Consider the following 20483-nt stretch of genomic DNA (forward strand, 5'->3'; position numbering starts at 1 on the left):
GAGTTGCCAAAAGTTTTGCCAGACAGATGATAGCACCAAAAGAGGTAACTTTGATCAAGCCGAATTAGGAAGCAGAACGAAAAAGCAGTATTTGTGTATTTGTGCGGCGTGCAATTTTTTCTCTCCAATGTGAATGTAGAGTGACGATGGTGTTCGAACAAAACTTCACTCTCTATATAATAGGATTTTTGCTCAAGTATGCCAATCTGACTTCTGTTCGCAGTCGTTTGACAGACTCGTCTGCAATTGGTTCTCCAAATCCATTTTTAGTCAACTCCAGGTCTAATTTTTTCAGTCAATGAAAAAAGTATTGAATTGTAGCTCAAAAATTGTAATCTCCTATCATTTTTTAAGAAAACGCACACGTCTAAAGTGTATAGGATAAGTTGAGCAAGGCTGAAACTGTATGTATGATGTATATCAACATCACGTCTTCTCTTTTTCATGCGTGCTTAATTTCTTCTTTCCTACTATCCAGCTTGCTGCTCCTTCGATTCATTTATTTTCACCGTTGGTGGATAAAATTCTAATTTATCAGGATATTTCAGGAAAGTCAGATGTCGGTTTTTCCTTTGCAACATCATCCCGTGCGTACCTCAGCATGCAGGTGTCCCATTCATATTAACCCCTTCAACGTAAGCATCACAGTGCCACGAAAAGGTCCGGAACAATGAGAGTGTTCACTGTCCCTCCGGTATTTAAGCGTCGCTCACGCCAAACCACAAGGAGCTCAGAAGATACTAACTCTTAGAGTCCTTTGCATCGCGGCTCTCCTGGCCAACATGCGTGCTAATACCTGCGTCCAATGCTGAGGTTACATTCTCAATATATCAGTGCCTAGAGTGTCCTGGCACACATAAATCTGGCATCGTGTGGTTCTCTTTTTCTGCTTACAGTAGGTCTGGCTTAGCATCAAAAGAGCTTAGAAATCAGTGCGGTGTTAGCCCAGAGAGTCTCCTTGGTATTAAAGAGGACTTTTACATGGCGTAGAGGTCCTCATTGGCACTTAGCGCACCAATATGCCGTCCTTGCAGCATGCGATTCCAACCCAGGTTCAGGTGCCAGATGGAAACCGGTGTGCCCAGACCATCTCGGAAGAAAGTGTATGTCCAGACCGTCCGAGACGGAAAGATCTTATGTCCAGACTTTCGTGCGTTCATGTCCAGACTTTAGTGCGTTCCCCAGACTTTCGTGCGTTTTTCGATGTTTCCAGACTATGTAATTTTGAACACACGACGCTCTCCTCGTGCGTTTATATTCGGTCTGGACATACTTGATTCCGTCTGGGACCTCAACCTGGGAATGAATCTCTGAACTACCGTGCCACTGGCATCATGGTTTCACGGTGCCAAATTAGAAACACCGGGCCAGGCAGTATAAACAAAAAAAACAAGTTCTATAACAAACTTTCCTAACGAACAAATGTGGCACTGTTTGTTTCGCGAATTATTTTAATTTCTCATCTCTGCCGTCACCAGAACTGCTTTTTAAATAAGATATTGCATTAATATTCAAGCTCTCATAATTTTGCAAGAGTTATTTGCAAAAATTGAGATTTTCTTAAATGCTCTTTGCAGAAAACTCCACAAACGCTGATCATCAAAAATGAACCAACCTATCGAAAGCAATGTCCTTAATTTGACTTATGTAAATTATTCTTTTTCGAACCTGGAGTGTTTCCAAAGGTTGCTTGCTTCTCTTCATGTCCAATGACGCGGTAAGAAAAACGCTGAAGACCTGGTTGTGCTGTGTGACGTAGGAGGGCTGTTGTCTCGTTTAGGGCCTCTGCTGTGAGGTTGTACGGTGGTGCTGGGTCTGAAAACATTGCAAAACATCAACTATATCCACCGATAACGAATGCATTGTAGTGAAAAGCGTAGATCCTAAATTTCCATAAACTGCAGCAAATCCAGCTAATGTATGTTTGTTTATTATTTCATTTTCTTCAGAAAGTATCTCACATCTAATATTTACCAATTTTCTTCAACCCCAAAGTACTGATAACATTTCAAAACACTCGTGTAAAAAGGGATGCTAACTGCTTTTTCAGTCACAATATAAACGCTCCTACATTACAAGGCCATTGTGCAAAAAGACAAATTTCAAATTTTGTCACCCATTTTCACGATACATATGCCCTTTTCAACGACGGAATTTATTGATGCATAAAAAAGCTGGAAACAATATTTTACAATTTTTTAATTTTCTCGTTAGAAGGCTTCTAGCTGGGGACTGACTAGCGCCCAAAACTCTATCAAAATTCCGAAAGGTTTGTTTGGTGAGTCGTTTTTATGTAGGGAGTGTACTGTGTTGTCCCGAAAAATGTTGCTCTCTCGGCTGCTGGAAAACTTCACTGGGTAAATGAAGTAATAATCAAGAATTGTAATACCAGCAACACGTAGTGTTATAGCCAGAGACAGTTAATTGAGTAAACTCAACAATCAAAAGGAATTTTGGTGTCAAAACTAATTAATAGTCCACACCAAATCAAACTAATTCAATCACTCTTTCTGCAAGTATCCACAAATCCGTCCTAACCCAAATAACTAAAATAAGTCTGCCTCCCAGTAGCTATGTTGCAGGCCACAAACTTGTAATCTTCGCAACCAACAATTCGGAATAACCTTGCAGTTTCACTCACTGCAACTACGAAGCTATGTGCTTTTGCAAAGAACTCACGAAACAACTACAATTTTCTCACTCTGAGAGTCCACTGCTCTCTCTTGCTCTCAATTTTGACGGATCTCTCAGACTTGCTCTCTCGCTTCTGATGGTTTTTCTTCTGTTTATCGGCGCTCAACCTTATCACATTTAACCTATATTAACTGTTTGCTCAAGTTGACTGCAGTTGCGTGGCTTAATTGGTTTGCTAGTTACAGGATTCAGAAAAACTCATGTTTCATGCCACTTAATCTCTGTACATGCATGCCAGTTTTTACGTTTTCACAGCTACGTCTGATATGTCTTAAGTGTGTCCTGCTTCGCATTATAGTGTTTAAATATCTATTTTTCACAAATTTTAAACAATTCTCCCTATGATTACTATGGTGAAGAAATCAGGGAAGCTTTAGATCTTTCTGCATTTTTCTTTGTATAATATTTGTCATAGTTAATACTCTGCAATCGAACGGTAACTAGTTTGCGTTCTTCAGGTTTGAATGTGATTTTCAAGTGGATTTTTTGACCCTAGTAGACGAAATACTTCTTACATGAATGTGCACAAAAAAAGTCATTTATCGCCTCTTTTTTGTTTGTTTTTAAAAGCAAAATAAAAAGCATTAGGTTACCAAAAAGAGCTCGCTCTTTTTCTCATCTCCTAAACAAAATATACCAGTAGTCACCAGTTAAAATTTGAAGTCAATCGGACTTTAGGAAGTAGGGTTTTGAGGACTTGCCGGGCGGGTCGAACATTTTTGATTTTTGGACGCTTATATTTCCAACAAATAAAATTCTCGCTATCAGAATTCCCTTCAAACAACCCTTGATTAATTCTGTTTGCTTGAAGCAGATGTGACCAAGAATACTAACAAGTAATTTGTCTTTTCTATGAACTTAATTTGTCAAACTTCATTCAAATTTTAAGATTTTTTTTAAAAATAATTCCGGTTTAACACTTTCTGAACTTCCAATACTTTAATAATGCTTTTTTATCATGGTTTTGACTTTATGAACTGTAAAAATACCCACATTGTTGTAAAGTTGCATTGCTCCTAGCTCCGGTTTCAAGCAGACACTTTGATTTTCTCAAAGTTACCTCGATTAATTTGACCTGAATGACAAAATTTGAACATAAGAACTCAAACAACTAATATTTTTTGATCCACAGATCTCTACCAATTTTCTCTTGCAAATAAAAATTTTCTTCTGAATTTTTACTCAATTTCGTTGAACCACTAAAGGACTACCGAGCGGGGATCCAAAAAAACAATTGCAATAAAGAAAAGTAAACGTTTTTCCCATTCTTTTTTCATTTCTTCATGAATATCACTTCAACGACCCTTCTGTTGTTCTCAAAATTGCAATGAGAACGAGCCCGTTCAATGGTTGTGCCTAGATGCCAAACATTTCTTGAAATACACCCTAAAAGTATCAGTTCTTAATCGTTAAATGTCCTTGCTCCAACAATTCGCAAAATGAATACAATTGGTAAGTGGATTTTTTATTATACAATACGCTTTATTTTTCGCACACTAAAAACAGTGACAGATACGTCTATATATGTTTCTTTGTTTTCTATTGACCAGGCTCTTGATAATCATTGAGGGCAAACAGATATCCTTTTTCTTGGAAAAATGCAGCAAACATTTTAGACAAATCCTTCAAAGCAAATTTTTTGTTTGTTTCCCTTTTTTGCGCACTAACTTTTCCTAGTTAGCATAAACTTTATAGTCTCCCTGAAAACTCTAAAGAGTAACCTCAAAACTTTTGGCAGCCCATTGGGAACACACAATCCGTTTTATCATAACAAAATTGCTTTTAGGGTTGCAATTTTTTGTGTTTTGGGGGGAATTCAATAATAAATAGCATTGTTTTTCCCAAGCTCCTCGATTCCTCCTTTTTTGCTGTTATCGTTTTTAAATCTTTTATTTTAATAACCTCTAGGTTTCTTTCTGACTTCTTTTTGACAACTTGATCACTTCGCGAAGCTAGGCTCTCATTTGTTTACTTAACAAATAATGACAAATTCGACCCCAACTTACATCGCTCAAGTTCGTTCCTTTTGTTTACATAGTCAATATGCGCAAGAGTCTCTCCTCAACTCTGCAAGCTAACTAACAACGCAAAGCTTCAATGTTATGTAGTTTCGATGAGCCTCCATAAATTCTACAAATATATATCGGGGAAAAGGCTAACTTTTTCTCACATATGCCTGATATTCAATTTAGTCAGAATAAGTTTTTTAGTTACTTGAAGCTACGTAGGTTTTTTGAGTTTTCGATTAAGTACTAGATATACTCATTTGCTTGCCTTAGCGCGTTGGTGAATTTCATAAATCAAACAGCTTGCACATAACTCAACATAATTGAGCTGAGGTGGGAAAAGTTGATTAAAGAGCAAGTGAAATTATCATAATCAGTAAAAGCACTCGATAAATACAATAAAATAACAAAATCAATCGAAACAACAAAAAGAATATAAATAAAAAGTTGACGAACACCAACTAGTGAGCATCAGGGAAAACTAGCTGATCAAGCGAAAAAGAAAAGGATATCTTTGAGGAAGAAATAAAAAAGAAACAATTTTTTTGATTTCAGACTCAGTCTAAACTCAGGCTGTTTTTCTTTAAAGTGTTATTTTACCAGTCGCAAATTCAGTTAATTCTAAAAATAGCTGTTCAATTTGTACCTTTGATTTAATAAATTTGACAGAACGCAAATTAGTAATACTAACTTATTTCGATTCATTAGTGGTTTTGTACCTTAGTTGCTGGGGAGGTGGGTGGTATATATGATAATAAAGTTTACCTTAATTAAAAATATATCTTTATGGAGGCGGGGGTGGGGGTGTTTATGAAACTAAGGTACATCTCAAATAAAGTTTGTGGACTTATGGAGCTGGGTTGCTCATCTCAAATCAAATGGATAGCTCAATGAAGTTTAGGGGATGTTCTTGAATTTTAGTTTAATCTTGATTATTTGCTTAATTATTCCAAGCTATTCCGAGATATTGATTTTTTCAATAAATTTATTGTTGTACTCCATCATTTGCGTATAGTGCGTTTACAAGTTTTATAAATCAATCAACTTGCGCATGAAAACAAGATAATGGAGCTCCGGAAATTTTTTTGAAAAATACGTGATCAAAGAGGATGTGAAGTTATCAAATTTAGTAAAAGCAACTGGCAAATTTATTAGAAACAACAATTTCATTCAAGACAACAGGAACAATTACAAACAGGAAAATTACAAACACCAACTGGTGAGCATCGTGGCAAACTAGCTTCTCAAGCAGAAGTGAAGTTACTTTAACGAGAAACTATTTAATTTACAACCTTCTTCTGTTTGTACTTTTGATCTAGCACAATTGATTTTGCTCCAATTATTACCATTGGTTTAATGCCTCTGATTTAGTACCATTGATATAGTAGCTGGAGAGGGGCAGGATTTATGAAATTAGAGTTTATTTTAGTAGTTTTAATCGATAGATTTGTGGAGCGGGGAAGTATGTTGATGAAACTATAGTTCATGTAAAAAAAAGAAAAATGGTGCTGGTGTGGTCTACACAAATCAAATAAATAGCGCAATTACGGCAAATTTACATAATGATACTGATAGAGGGATTTTTTTTGGAACAAAAAAGCAAATGGTTAAAGATCCAGAGCAAATATCAAATGTGGTAAAAACAGTTGTTAAAATTTAAGAACAACAAATTCACAAAAAAACAACGATAACTTGAATCCAAATTATTTATCGGAGCTTTGTAATTTGATCGTTTCTTGGTCACAGTTTTTTGAGTGAATCTGTATTGTCTGTAAAAAAATAACAAATAAAAACATAAAGAGAACTTATACATTATTCAAGACGACAAAGATTACGAAATCAACCCCCATCGTAAATAGAAAAACGTTGTTGCTGCGCCTCTTTGCTACATAAGACGATCGCTGAAATCACTGGGGGAGGAAGACAGAGAAGACAAGGAGAGACAAGCCTTGTAGTCAAGAAGTGGCCAAGTGAGACCAGAAGAAGCAAGAGTAAGAAGCTTGTGTAACTGGTCGGGGGACTTCAGTTGTGGAGTTGAAAGCTCGTGTGACTGGTTGGGGGGCTTCAATTGTGGAGTTGGAAGCTTTTGTAAGCGGTTGGGGGACTTCACTTGTGAAGTGAGCAGTTTGTGAAGCTGGTTGGGGGACTTCATCTGTTGAGTCGAGAGCTTGTGTACCTGGTCGGGGGACTTCAATCGTGGAGTGCTGAGTGTGTGTAGCTAAGCAGTGGATTCTGCTTGTGAAGTCAAGAGTGAGTGGAGCTGTTGTGGGGGATCAAAAAGAAGCGCGGAGGTTAAATTGTATAACAGAGCTGTCGGGGAACCAGGATTGCTTAATATAGCTGAGAACAGCTCAGCTTAAACAACTGTTTCATTTTCAAATGTGTGTGCTGTGCTTCTGTAAGATACAAGTTTGGTCGAAAGACACAAAAGTTGGTGGTAAAACATATCTTAATTAGGACTAGGATTAGGGTTCGAGTACATTATCCTCGGAGGGTGTTGGTATCCTCATCGTGCTTAATCGCGGCAGAAAAACCCTGGCTCAATGTCAATGTCCTGCTTTCGATTTTGTCAAGGATACTACAGAACTCGAACAGAACACCAACTTCTAGATTAATTTAGTCGACCAAACTCTTTTTGCTTAGTGGTTTTTTTTTACAAGTGCTACCATATTACAACAAGTGATAACCTGGTGCTATAAAGCATTTTTTGGATACACAAACATAACGACTCATCGCTTCGTCGCCTTATAACACAGCCACCAACAGGTAACAGATTCAAACACGCGTAGAAAGAAAAGGAGTTTTGATCTAAGTCCGAACAAGATTTTTTTTTCACAGCCCGACCCTTTTTACAAAAGAATATTTACCTAGAGCAGTACTAGCTTAGAAAAACAAAGGACATAGTTGGGGCATCATAAGTCTTTGGTTCAGTAGGGAACAATTAAAGCTAAAGAGTTAATTTGAGACGAACAGAAATTAAACGAAAGTAAGACAGGCCTAACAATGAGCTCAAAATTAGAAAGATTGGAATTCAGCGGGCGTGAGGATGATTTCTTGTATTTTGCTGAACAGTTTGAGGCTCGTATGCACTCTTTAAACTTGGTAAAGTTCTTAGTGGAGAAGCCACTTATCTAGATTATGTGCCAGCTGTTAGAAATAAGTCTTCAGAGGAGCAACGTAGGCAAGCTATGGAAAAAGGGAGGGAAGAATTAGAAGAGAAAAAGAAGACATTGTGGTACGAGTTAGTTCAGGCTTTAGACAAAACATCAGTTCTTTTTCTTAGACCACATAAGGGTGATGGCACTAGAGCTTGGGATGTACTGTGTAAACGCTTCAAAAGTTTCGAGAGGCCTCAACTACATAAATTGATAGCACAATTAACAAGCCTTAGGAAGACTTCAAGTGAGAGTATAGTAGATTATCTCACCAGAGCAGATGATATGCAATACAACTTAACACTAGTGAATGAAGAAATCAGTGAAAAAATGTTTGTGTCAATAGTTTTAAAAGGGCTTCCGAAGGAATATGAAAATTTCGCAACACTCGTGAAGTACAGCAAAGACGAGAAAACTCTAGAGGAAATTAAACGAGACCTGATAAACTTCGATAATGAAAATGTAAAAACAAAAACAGAGAGCGTATTCTTTAATAGGGAACGGAAATGTTTTAACTGCCAGAAAATGGGACATATCGCAAAAGAATGTAGGCTTAAGAAAACGATTCATGAACAAACCAAAGCATCCCAAATGAAATGTTTCAAGTGTGGTGAGCATGGACATATAGCTAAATTTTGTAGAAAACAACAGAAACATGAGAAAAAATTTGTCAGTCAAAGCAGGAGAACCAACCAGAGGGGCACGCAAAATTTAGTTGAGGAGCAGAATTTAGAAGAAGAAGAGATCTTTTCCTTCTTTCAAACGTCGGAAAACAATCTTGCAAATGAGCTAGTTTTGGACTCAGGTGCTACCAGTCATATGATTAAAGACGAAAGTTTATTCATAGATATAGACAAGGAGTATTCTGGTACCATCACAAATGCAAACAGCAGTAAAGGTTTAATTAGTGGGAAAGGAACAGTTGAAATTAGGGTTTTGGATTCCAATGTTTCAGAGCGAAAAATAAGATTAAGTAATGCGTTGCTTGTTCAGAACAACACAAGGAATCTGGTATCAGTATCAAAACTTAGAGCAACGAGCAATGAGGTCTTATTTGGTAGAACTTTGGAAATACGAACTAAGAACGGAACAATTTTCCCTTTTGAGGAAAGAGATAGTTTGCTTATCTGGAACAACATTGATTACGAAGAAACCTCAGAGCAGTGCAATTTAGCAAACGGAGATCCCCTTAGTTTGTTGCATAAACGTTTGGACCATAATAATGTTGAGGACATATACAAACTAAAAGATCACGCAGTAGGACTAAAACTAAGCGAGCACTTTCACATAACAAACTGTGAAACATGTCAGCTAAATAAATCAAAAAAACTTCCAGTACCAAAAGACTCAGGAACAAGAGCAAGCGAAGCCTTAGAAATTGTCCATACTGACATTTTAGGGCCAATCCAACAGGAAGCGGTTGACGGCCACAGGTATGCAATAGGGTTCGTGGATAGTTTGAGCAGATATCAGAAACTTTATTTTTTGAGGTCAAGGGACGAGGCTTTTGAAAAGGTTGAACAGTTCTTTGCAAACATAGGACAACCAGGAACTTTAGTTTGCGACGGTGCAGGGGAATATGTCTCAAATGACATGAAACAATTATGTAGACAAAAAGGTGTTAGACTTGAGTTCTCGGCACCGTGCACACCACAAGAAAACGGAAAGGCTGAGAGGAATTGGGGAACAATCACCCCAATGGCCAGATGCCTTTTAGAAGAGTCAGGTTTAGAAAAAGAGTATTGGCCATATGCACTTAATATGGCAAGTGAGAATAAAAACTTTTGTTTCCATTCAGGTGTTCAAAAGACACCTTTTGAGGCAATGTACAAGAAGAAACCTAATTTAGAGTCTATCAAAGTGTTTGGTTGTTCAGCTTTTGTTCATGTTGAAAAAAGTTTTCGAGGTAAGATTGATAGAACTTCTCAAAGAGGAAAATTCTTAGGGTCTTCAAACAATAGTAAGACTTATTTGGTAGGTATTCCAAATGACAAAGAGGTCTTTAAGGTTAGAAAATCTCGCAATGTAACTTTCAACGAAAACGAAATGTTTATTGAAGTCAAAGAAAAGAAGGAGGAGATAGTCAACAAGCATCATTCAGATGGTGATAGAGATTTAAACCCGGTAGCTTTCCTTGGTGAAATTGTTAACAACGAATTGCTACCTAAGTCTATTGATGAAGCAATCAGGGTTAAAAACTGGTACGAGGCAATGAAGTTGGAATACAACTCATTAGTAGAAAATAAAGTTTGGGAACTGGTAGAGAACAAAGGAAATAAACCAATTGGTAGCCGCTGGCACTTTGCCCTTAAGTTTGGTCCTAGCGGGGAGATAACAATGTATAAGGCAAGATTCGTAGCAAAAGGATTTAGCCAAGTTCAAGGTCGGGATTACAACGAAACATGCTCACCAACAACACGCCTCTCAACAATTCGAGTACTGATAAGCTACGCAGTATATAAGAACACCGAGTTAAAACAAATGGATATCAAAACAGCATACTTAAACGCTGACATCGAAGAAGAAATCTTTATGCAACAGCCCGAAGGGTTTGAAAAGTTTGACAAGCAAGGAAATCCATTAATTTGTAAGCTGAGGAAAAGTTTATATGGATTGAAACAGTCCGGTAGAAATTGGTACTTAACAATCAAAAATTTTCTCGACCAATTAGGTTTCACGCCGGCTATTCAAGATGAGTGTCTTTTCATAAAGAAAGGAGAAAATGGTATAGAGGGATTAGTGTGACTTTGGGTAGATGATATGGTGATATTAGGATTGCAGGAAGACTTTTGTGAAAACTTTAAAAATAAAGTTAGTGAGCAATTTCAAATTAGCAGTTATGGAGATCTTAGCTGGTTCTTAAATATAAAAAATGAGCGAACACAAAACGAAATTATGCTAAGCCAAGAAGAATATGTAGAAAAATTACTAGAGAAGTTTAACATGAGCGAATCAAAGACACTGGAAACACCTTTAGATGTAAGCCTGAAACAATCAAAATTAGATTCACCAGAAATAGGCAGCAATGAGCATAGAGAAATGAAATCATGTGATTATAGGGGTATAGTGGGATGTTTGAACTATTTGGCATTAACAAGCAGACCAGATATTGCGCACGCAGCCAATTTATTGAGTTCGTTTGTTGAAAATCCTGGAAGGCGACATTGGAATGCGGCAAAAGGGTGTTTACGTTACCTAAAAGATACAAAATCAGAGAAGATGGTTTTTAGAAAAAGTCAGAAACTGGAGTTAACAGGATTTTGAGACTCAGATTGGGCAGGCAACATAGACAATAGAAAAAGTACAAGTGGTTTTTGTTTTAAACTTAATAATAGTTCAGGTGCAATCAGTTGGGCTAGCAAGTTACAAAAGTGTGTATCTACTTCAACAGCTGAAGCTGAGCTTAACGCCGTAGTCGAGGCATGTAAAGAAGCAGTACATTTAGTAAACCTATTACGAGAACTAGATTTAGAAATCCAGCAGCCAGTAAACGTCTTTGTAGACAATCAAGCTTGTATTGCTCTAAGTAAAAATTCGATGAATCACGGAAAGACAAAGCACTTTTCATTAAAAGTGCACTTCGTTCGGAATTTAGTCCAAAGTCGACTATTAGAGCTAAACTACTTACCTACCGATCGCATGCGCTTCATTAAAAGTGCACTTCGTTCGGAATTTAGTCCAAAGTCGACTATTAGAGCTAAACTACTTACCTACCGATCGCATGCCAGCAGACACACTTACAAAAGCATTGGGGAGGACCAAAGTATCACTTTTTCGTGATGTCCTTCTCGGAACAAACACTTAACATGATAGGAGGAGTGTTGAAAGTATAATGTTAATTGTTTAAAGTATGGAAAGATATACGTACCTCATCCACGTGCTGATTTACATCTTGGTTATTTATGAACTGAGTGAATGCAACAAGGAGCTAACACGTGCTATTTATACTAGATTTGTCCCCAACTTTTCATATTTTTATAGGTGATATGATGACCCTTGATCTTTCAGAGAAGTAAATTATCAGAGTAAATAGCTAGTTAAGATCGGATGTCATAAGAAGTCAAGGAAGTTATAAATTAAAGGTGATCACCATGAATGTAAAAGTGCGGTAATTTGGGGTAATAAATATGGACTGAATTTCGTGTTAATCGCCACAGTTGTCAACCATTACTTCTAATTTAACTATTCGATTACAAGATTTGTCTCTGCGTTCCCATTAACCGACAGGTATGTCTGATATCATTATTCAAGACGACAAAGATTACGAAATTAAAAACCTTGAGCGACTTTCAAAGGAGTTTTGTTGCAAGACGAGGCTTTTGAAACCGATGTTTGCGGTCAACTTTCAAAATTTCAGTGGTTATAAACGGGTTAAAAGGTTGAAATTCACAACTCCCTTAATTTCGCATTTTTTTCAAATTATTGTTTGTTTCGGATTAGACACATGTAGGGCTTTACAGCCCCAGAATTAGGCAAGAAGGATACCGATGAGCACATTTTTCCCTCCATGGTACCCATTGAACTCAGAGATTCCCTTCATTGGAAATAACATTTCCTGAGGCCAGAAAGATCTCTTATTTTTACAGTATGAGAAATATCCCCTAATAACTGCTCTTGTGTCCTGTTTGCACTTTCTGGTGCCCTGAAAGTCTGTGTAGACTCTGCGAAATTTTGGAACCCAGAGGTGTTCGGTTAATGAGAATTAGAGAAAAAATCTGTATGTTTTATTCAACAAGTTTACCAGTTTTTTGTCATCTTTTTTGACTGCAACATTCTGATTTGCGTTTTTTGATAGATATTGATAACTAATAGTTAGGTGGTGCCAACAAGCAGTGCGTGCGTAAACACAATTGGGTAAACAGTTGATCGATCTATGTATGCTGTTTCCTACCAGTTCCTTTTCAGCGTCCTGTAATTCGCAGAAACGCAATACTAGAACAAATGACTGCAGATGAGTTCTGGGATCCAGGTTGGTGCTCCTTCGTTGGCAGCAACAACAATTTTCAAGCTGGTTATTTTTCATGACAGTTATGTTGTTGTGTGTATTGGTAAGTTTCAAGTTTGTTATTGCTGTTTATTTAACAAATCCAACAAACTAGAATGACAAAATGCCAACAATTTGGCGTCTTTTTTAGTGAGCAAGTCTAAAAAAATCCACACGAACACTTGGCCACCAGAGAAATGATTTCTCTTAACCCTCATTCATTTCTGTTTTGTGTTCCTGTCGTATTGTTTCAGAAATTGGCAGTTTTACCAAAAAGGATTTCCTGTAAGCGCTTTAGTACAACTTATATGGTGCTAGTCTACTGGAATACAACCTGGTCAAGACATTCAAATCGTTTTGTCGCATCAGCTTGATCGGACTACAGCTGATGGTATGAACTTCTGTACTTCACCACAAACATCACAAACATCTCTCCGGAAACACTTTCATTGTAGATGCTTATTTAGTCAGGCTGATTTTTAGACCAAAAACAACTTTCTAACAGCAGTCAGACAGTTTTATTTTAGGCAGAAAGAATTAGTGACTACATTAACATTTTTTTGTTCTAGTAACTGGAACAAAGTTGCTTGGAAATCCTTTCATTTGACGAGACATCTACAGACCTGGACACATATGACGTCACAGACTTCGAATTTCTAGTGAAACTTCTAATGCGACCACTTAGCTCGAGGCAAAAAAGTTGTTGTCGCCATGTCCAAACAGCAGCAGCATGAATCATCAGAATCAGAGAGCAGAAAAAGGCTTTTGAGACTGAAAAAAAATTAAATTTGAGAAAAATAAAAAATTCCAACTGACAATTTTTACTGACAATTTTATTAAGTTGGGACAAAAAATCTGTACTATTCCCCCCCCCCCTTTTAGAGTTGGAAAACTCTGAGAAATCAAAGGTCTTAGCAGTTGGATAGAGTAACCCTTAAACCATCCTTGCACCCAACAAACTTTATTGCATTATACCTGCAATTCTAGCTGTGGGAAATGGGAAGTTGGTTTAAATGAAGATCACCATTAATTAAATAAATTTCCCTGTCCACAAAAATGTCTACACTATGGTACCTGTTGTACATAATCATTTATTTGGTGCAGGAAAATTATTATACGATGTACTTATTCAATGTTGTACCTAACCTTGAAGGATGTATCATAAAGTCATTTTAAGTTCACCGTTTACCGCCTTTCATTTCACATTATATGTCTGTTGCCCTAATTCCCGCACTGGGAATCGTTTGCTCATATTCGTTTTGACTTCTGTGTTGATAACTGATTATACTTTTCTTTCACTTGTTTTTGCACCTCGAGTACAGTTGCTCAATTTATCTCAATTCTAGTGAGCCGTATTTATTACCTGAGTAAATTAGACAAGGGAACCTAAGTACAAAATTGTGTTAAGTGCATTCGCAGCACAAGTAAACGAAACGGAAATCCTAAACGTGGTTCGCAGTGCAAAATCAAGTACATGGCGCAGTCAGCAACGCAAAAGCGAACCCCACTTGGCATCAAACCCTTCTGGGAAAAACCTAGTGCAGACCCTCCGTTGAAGTGGCATAAATGGCAGATGCAGGCGAAACTAGCCTTTATTGCGAAGGAGAATAATGCATTAGACATTCTGCTTGCATCAACTTCCGTTAGAACCAATCTACGAGAAAACAATAACAGGTTCCTCAGCCCAATCAGAACAAGAACGGTTAGCTAGAAATGCGCAATTGAAAATGAACTGGGAAAATCGATGTCAGAAACAGATGGAGATAGGATCATGTGTGTAGACAAGCCATGGACACAGGCAGACCGCAAGACAGTTTCTATGCTATACCTCAGTTTGGGCAGCGATTGAAGATGCATCATATGTAGCAGAAACCCGCATCTCAAGATGGACATATTGACAAATGTGGAACTTTGGCAAATCGTGGACTCTACGTTCATGCGTCAGCGAAACATTACTTTTGATAGGTACATGCTCCTTATTACCAAACAGTCAAAAGACGAAACTAATTAACATTTTTTTGGCAAATTGAAGGAATTGTCCGAGCATTGCGATCTTAGAAATCAAGAGGATACTCTGATCCGAGATCTTTTCATTGCAATTATGCAAAATCCCGAAATTCAACAAGAATTACCTAGAGACACTCTCGAACCACCGCAAGCCCTACGTTTGGCCATGAATATGGAACTCGGACAGCGGAATCCGGTACAGATTTCGAACAAACAACCCGTATCGCATGTAAATGCAATATTTCCCCAACGGCCTTTTTGCCAATCAGATCAACGACAATATACTTCAGCCCCTATCGGACAGAGGAATCAACTATGCCGGAATTGTGGCCTCACTTGGTCAACGAATCACGAAGATAAATGTACTGGAAAGGCAAGAACTGCAATAATTGTGGTTTACAGAATCAATTTTCACGTTTATGTCGTAAGCCGAAACAAACTCGTTCAAAGGTTAACTCAATTGAGGACAATACAACTGATCAGTCTGTCAATGCGATTCAAAATGCCAATTATAATCCTCAATGTGAATCCGATTTTGATAGTTCTGATGATAATATGTTAACTAGAATTGCTAGTAACACAGTTCAAATCGAACCCAAAAATATGATCCTACCGATCGGGAACACTAAAGTAGGAACTCTCATTGAATCCGGGAACGTGTGTAAAATTTTGAATGAATCCCTTGCTACGGAGGTAATCAACCATTTTACTTTTGCACAATGGCTGACAACAGCAACTGCACATGAACTCAAGACCTTTGCTAATGAAACAATACCCGTCATTGGAATGGTGCAAGCGACGATTGAAAGTAACGGGTGGCGGATCGAAGACGCCGAATTTACGGTCGTTAGAGACGCATTGAAACCATCGATTGGCTGAGACTTATTTGAAGTTCTGGGAATTTCAATCACCCAAACTCTTTGTTCGGATGAAGTTAGTATTGTCAACACTATTACAACTCAATGCCCGTTCAAAACACGCATAGCAAATCAATTTCCTCAAATTATTTCACGCATTGGCAGATCCAAAGTTCACATTGTTAAATCAATATTTCACAAATTTTTCAAACTAAACATCAAACAGGTAGAAGAGTACCTATTAATTTTCAAGACCGAGTCAATAGTGAAACTAAAAAACTTCTTGAAGAGGAACACATAGAAAAACTCATTAATTGCTCCGATGATTATTTTATTTCACCAAGAAATATTACAACTAAAAGAGACCCTATGATAAAGTTTGCCTTAGACTCTAAATTTCTCAATTAATCCATATATAAAAATAAGTACCAAATGCCGAATATTGAAAAACTTATAGACTCGATATCACAAAGAAAGACAGATTACAAAACAGAACCAGCGGATGAAATCTATTTCTCTATTATAGATTTTAAGTGTGCGTATAACCAACTAGATCTACACCTTGACGCAGACAAACGTTCTAATTTTAATATCGTCAGCGGTGATATGACAGGCACATATCGATTTAAAACAGGTTTTTACGGCCCTACAGACATGCCTGCCGAGTTTCACAAGGCGATGGATTATACGTTAATTGGCCTTAAATGCACATATTGTTTCCCAGACAATATTCTTTTTCTAAGAAAATGTTCAGAAGAAGATCACTTTCACTTCGTATCAGATTGTCTTAAAAAACTGGATGCAGATAACCTTCGTATCAACCTTCCCAAATGTCATTTTGCGAAGCAAGAAGTTTCATGGTTAGGGTGTAATGTTATTCAATCAGTGACATCACCTCTAGACTCTGAAACTTTGGCAATCCTTTCGTTGCAACCACAGATTACACCTAAAAGGTTACGCTCCTTCCTTGGTTTGAATCACTTTTTTAGTAATTTTATTTCTAACCAAGCCTGAATTTGCCATCCTCTTAGACCCCTTCTTCGTAAACCTACAAAATGCATCTGGACTAATGAACCCACTATATATTTTAATGTTATAAAACACGAATTGTGAATCACACAGAAAACACTCATTATAACCCGCAACTTTCAACACGTATAAAATGTGATGCTTCTCGCTCCGGCCTAGGAGCAGCATTGGAACAATTGACAGTCAATGGTTGGAAGCCGACTTCTTTGGCATCTAGATTTTTAAATAGTAATGAAGAACACTACAGCATCAATGAACTTGAACTTCTCGGAGTGGTTTGCTCCATAGATTTTTTTAAAAATTACCTTCATGGCAAAAAAGTTTTCTATCATAACTGATCATCGAGCTCTTCTTTCAACCTTAATAGAAAATAAATCAAACAAAATTTTTAACAGTCGTTTATCACGATGGGTTGATCAACTTTTACTCTTCCAAATTAAAATAGAACATTTGCCAGGCGCAAAGATGGGACTTGTTGATTATTTATCCTGCAACCCTTATCAACCGGCAAAAAGTATTTCTAAATATGATGAAGAATTTTTAGTTGCAACATTATCACTTATTCTCACTGATGCAAAAATACTTCAACAGGAAAAACATATTTCTGCTCTTACACTTAATCACTTTTACCATGACAATAAACCTGATTTACAAACATCTAGTACTCAACATACTAAACAAGTTTTGAATATAAACTCCGTTTAGCCTAATTTTTTAATAAAAGACAATATGTCACTCGCTCCGCAAAGTTCTGTTTCATATTTACCACTAAAACGTAAATATATATTTATTAGTGATTCCGCAACGCGCGTACGCTTAACACACAATAATCCAGCACTCGGTAGGCGACTGCATCGTCCAAATCTACTCACTTTTAACACTATTATATCGGACAGTGAACACGCAATGCGCGTACGCTTAACTCGAATTAATTCAAAATTCGCCAAGCAAAAGCCTAATTAAAATTCAACCCACATTAAGGTACAAAATTTGATAGCCCACCCGCACCACAAATACATTTAACTCAAAATCAATTAACACTTGCCCAGCAATTTCGTACTTTCAAATCAAATACTTCTAATCATAATAATTTTGATGGTGATTTCGATCCACGAGTATGCTTTACTCATAGTAATTTAACACTCGCCGGGCACAATCTCCTATTATCCAACCAATCATATATTTTGCATAACTCAAATGCCTTATTTGCAACTCACACTAGTAAAAACCAAATTAAATCCAAACTCGCGTGGCATAATACAAATACTTAAAAACACCACTACAATTTGAGTCTCAAATAGCACTATTTGAGACACAAAATACCGGAAAAACGTCACTCGCTTACCAAAACCAGCATCAATTCACTTGATTAAGCCACTTTAATTTTTCAATAACAAATAAGCCTCAAATTTCTTCCTTAATTATAACTCAAAAGTCGCAAACCTTAAATGATTCACATACCCAATTGAAAAACAACGAAAAGTCGCTTTTTGCCCAAACTCACTCTGAAAATCAGTTGTCTTCTTCGTCAATTAATTTATTTGAAAATTCAGCAAATTCATCAGAAATGACTCATCAAGTGTCCGCAATGAAAGACAAATCCACTTCTACCCGTACTACTAGAACCTCGCCTCGCGTTTCCTTCACGGATACTGCAAACCCATAAGCGCCTCGCCAATCACCATCTCATTCCAATATCAGCACCCCGCTCACTGATAGCCCTCAAGTTCTCTCCTTTGACAATGTGGTTGGTAAAGCGTTCAACAAAATCTAATCGTTTCTGTAACGAGTAAAGATGCAGTACTCAAAGAAGTTAGGGAGAGCATCATCCACTCTGACGAGGGTCGTTTTAAAGAGTTAAAATCCTACCTATAATCTACTGGCGGGACTTACATGTCAGCGGTGGTTGCGTTTGCATGGACGAGAAGGTGGCGATCTCCAACGCCTTAAAGGATGCGCTCATCGAGGATCTCCATGCCAGTCACCCGGGTAGCTGGGGGATGGTATGCATGGCCGAACATTGTTGGTGGCCATACATGATTAGAGATCTTTTGGTCCGGGCAATACAGTGCAAACATTGCACTGCAATCGGTGAAAAGTTAAAATCTATAAATCCCGCAAAGCAATATCAAGCACTTAAACCATGTATAGTCCTGAACCAAGAGAAACAAATAGACTTCGCAGGACCTATTAATAATTAAAAAGAGCATGAAATTTATATTTTAACATGCATCGATAGATTTTCCAAATACCCCTCAGCTGAAATTTTTGATAACGCAAATGCTTCTAATGTCATTAAATTTTTAGATAAATACATACACATACACGGAGTTCCTCGTTTGTTGCGAATAAATCGACTCTTTGTCTTATAGGAAATCAAGTAAAGAACTTTTGCACGAGAAATAATATCAATCCAATTCCAGCCCAAGCAAATGATCACCGAGCTAGAGGTTTATTAGAATGATTAATAAGTACAATTAAACAGCGCCCTGCATGTATAAAAGAAGCAAATAAAGAATAAAACTCGTTCACCATTAAAGCAGCACTTAAATCAATCCTCTACCAGCTCCGCATATTTAAACATAAAACTACTAAGATTTCGCCTTTAGATTCACACTTTGGGCGACAAGCCAATACTCCACTTAGCAATATTGGTACTAAAGCACATTCTTCTTATTTAAGTTATGAGAAAATTTTTAAACATTATTTAGACAAAGAGACGATCACACCCAATGAATTGCTTCCAGAAAATCATTGGGGGAATTATCATAATGAGGAAGAAGTCGAGAGGTACATGTGTGGGGCCACAAATGACGCGAATGGCTTGCGGGTGACCATGAGTCCAGATTCTTACGTCGGACGAAAACCCAACACCATATACCTCTCAAAAACACACAGTACAACTCAATATTACCCGTACGAAGCATCCAAATGGACGCTCAAAAAAAGTGACGGGCTCTATGAAGTGTTGGCCCCTGGTTCCGTCGTACAAAACACAATTCAATTTACGTCGGTGATTCGTGAACCCAGGAAGCTGGAGGTCAAGGTCAGAAATACCGAAATTACAAAAATTGGCACCCGCGATGAACGGAAAACGAAATTAACAGAATAAATCAACCGTAGAGGACCCAAAGTAACCAAAAACTCAACGGAGGCCAAAATTCTGAGTCACACAAAAGAGTTCACATGAATTTAGAACGGCGATCGAAAGATGAAACAACGCAAACGTGATACGGCAAGCGGTGTCTCACTTAACAAATCTAATAATGCTCGCGCAATGCGAGTAGGAATGCCAAAAGTGCCACCCAACCTCGTACCGCCAGAGACTCCATCGCAACCAGAAACCTATTCCGATCAACAAATTATTACTTCAGAAGTAATTTTTGCACCTCCAACAACGAGCCTTTGATCGGAACTAACAATACCCTCTACTTCAGGGCCAGTAGAAGCATTGCGCCAAGTCTTCCCACGTGCAACTGAAAGGACCCAAGAAAGCCCGAAATACTACGGTTATGATAATGAAGATTCATCAGGTGAATCGACCAATTCGTGCCCACCTAACTGCTTACCGCCCCGCAGGAAATATCCTGCAGGTGACGTTGAATCTGTGCAGCCTTCGGTGATACAGAGGATTCTGGATACAGCGGCTCAAGTAGAGCCAATTCTGAATCCATTTCTCTCGCCAGTCATAGGAAAGGTAACGCCTACTGACCCCCGCATCCAGCCAGCCAATCAGAGTTCTGAACAAGAA

The 20483-nt window shown here is 37.7% G+C and overlaps 1 protein-coding gene across 1 annotated transcript in view; it reads right to left on the bottom strand.

The window, feature by feature from the left end:
• LOC142344986 (uncharacterized) overlaps window positions 1–20483 on the bottom strand; it is a 130962-nt gene that overhangs the window by 90651 nt on the left and 19828 nt on the right. The window contains exon 4 of the mRNA XM_075397069.1: window positions 1669–1815. Within this exon, the coding sequence (XP_075253184.1) occupies window positions 1669–1815 (147 nt within the window). The remainder of the gene's footprint in view (window positions 1–1668; window positions 1816–20483) is intronic.

This window comes from Convolutriloba macropyga, chromosome 8 (assembly GCF_964194025.1).
Source record: "Convolutriloba macropyga chromosome 8, txConMacr16.3, whole genome shotgun sequence".
In the NCBI taxonomy this organism is placed as follows: Eukaryota; Metazoa; Xenacoelomorpha; order Acoela; family Convolutidae; genus Convolutriloba; species Convolutriloba macropyga.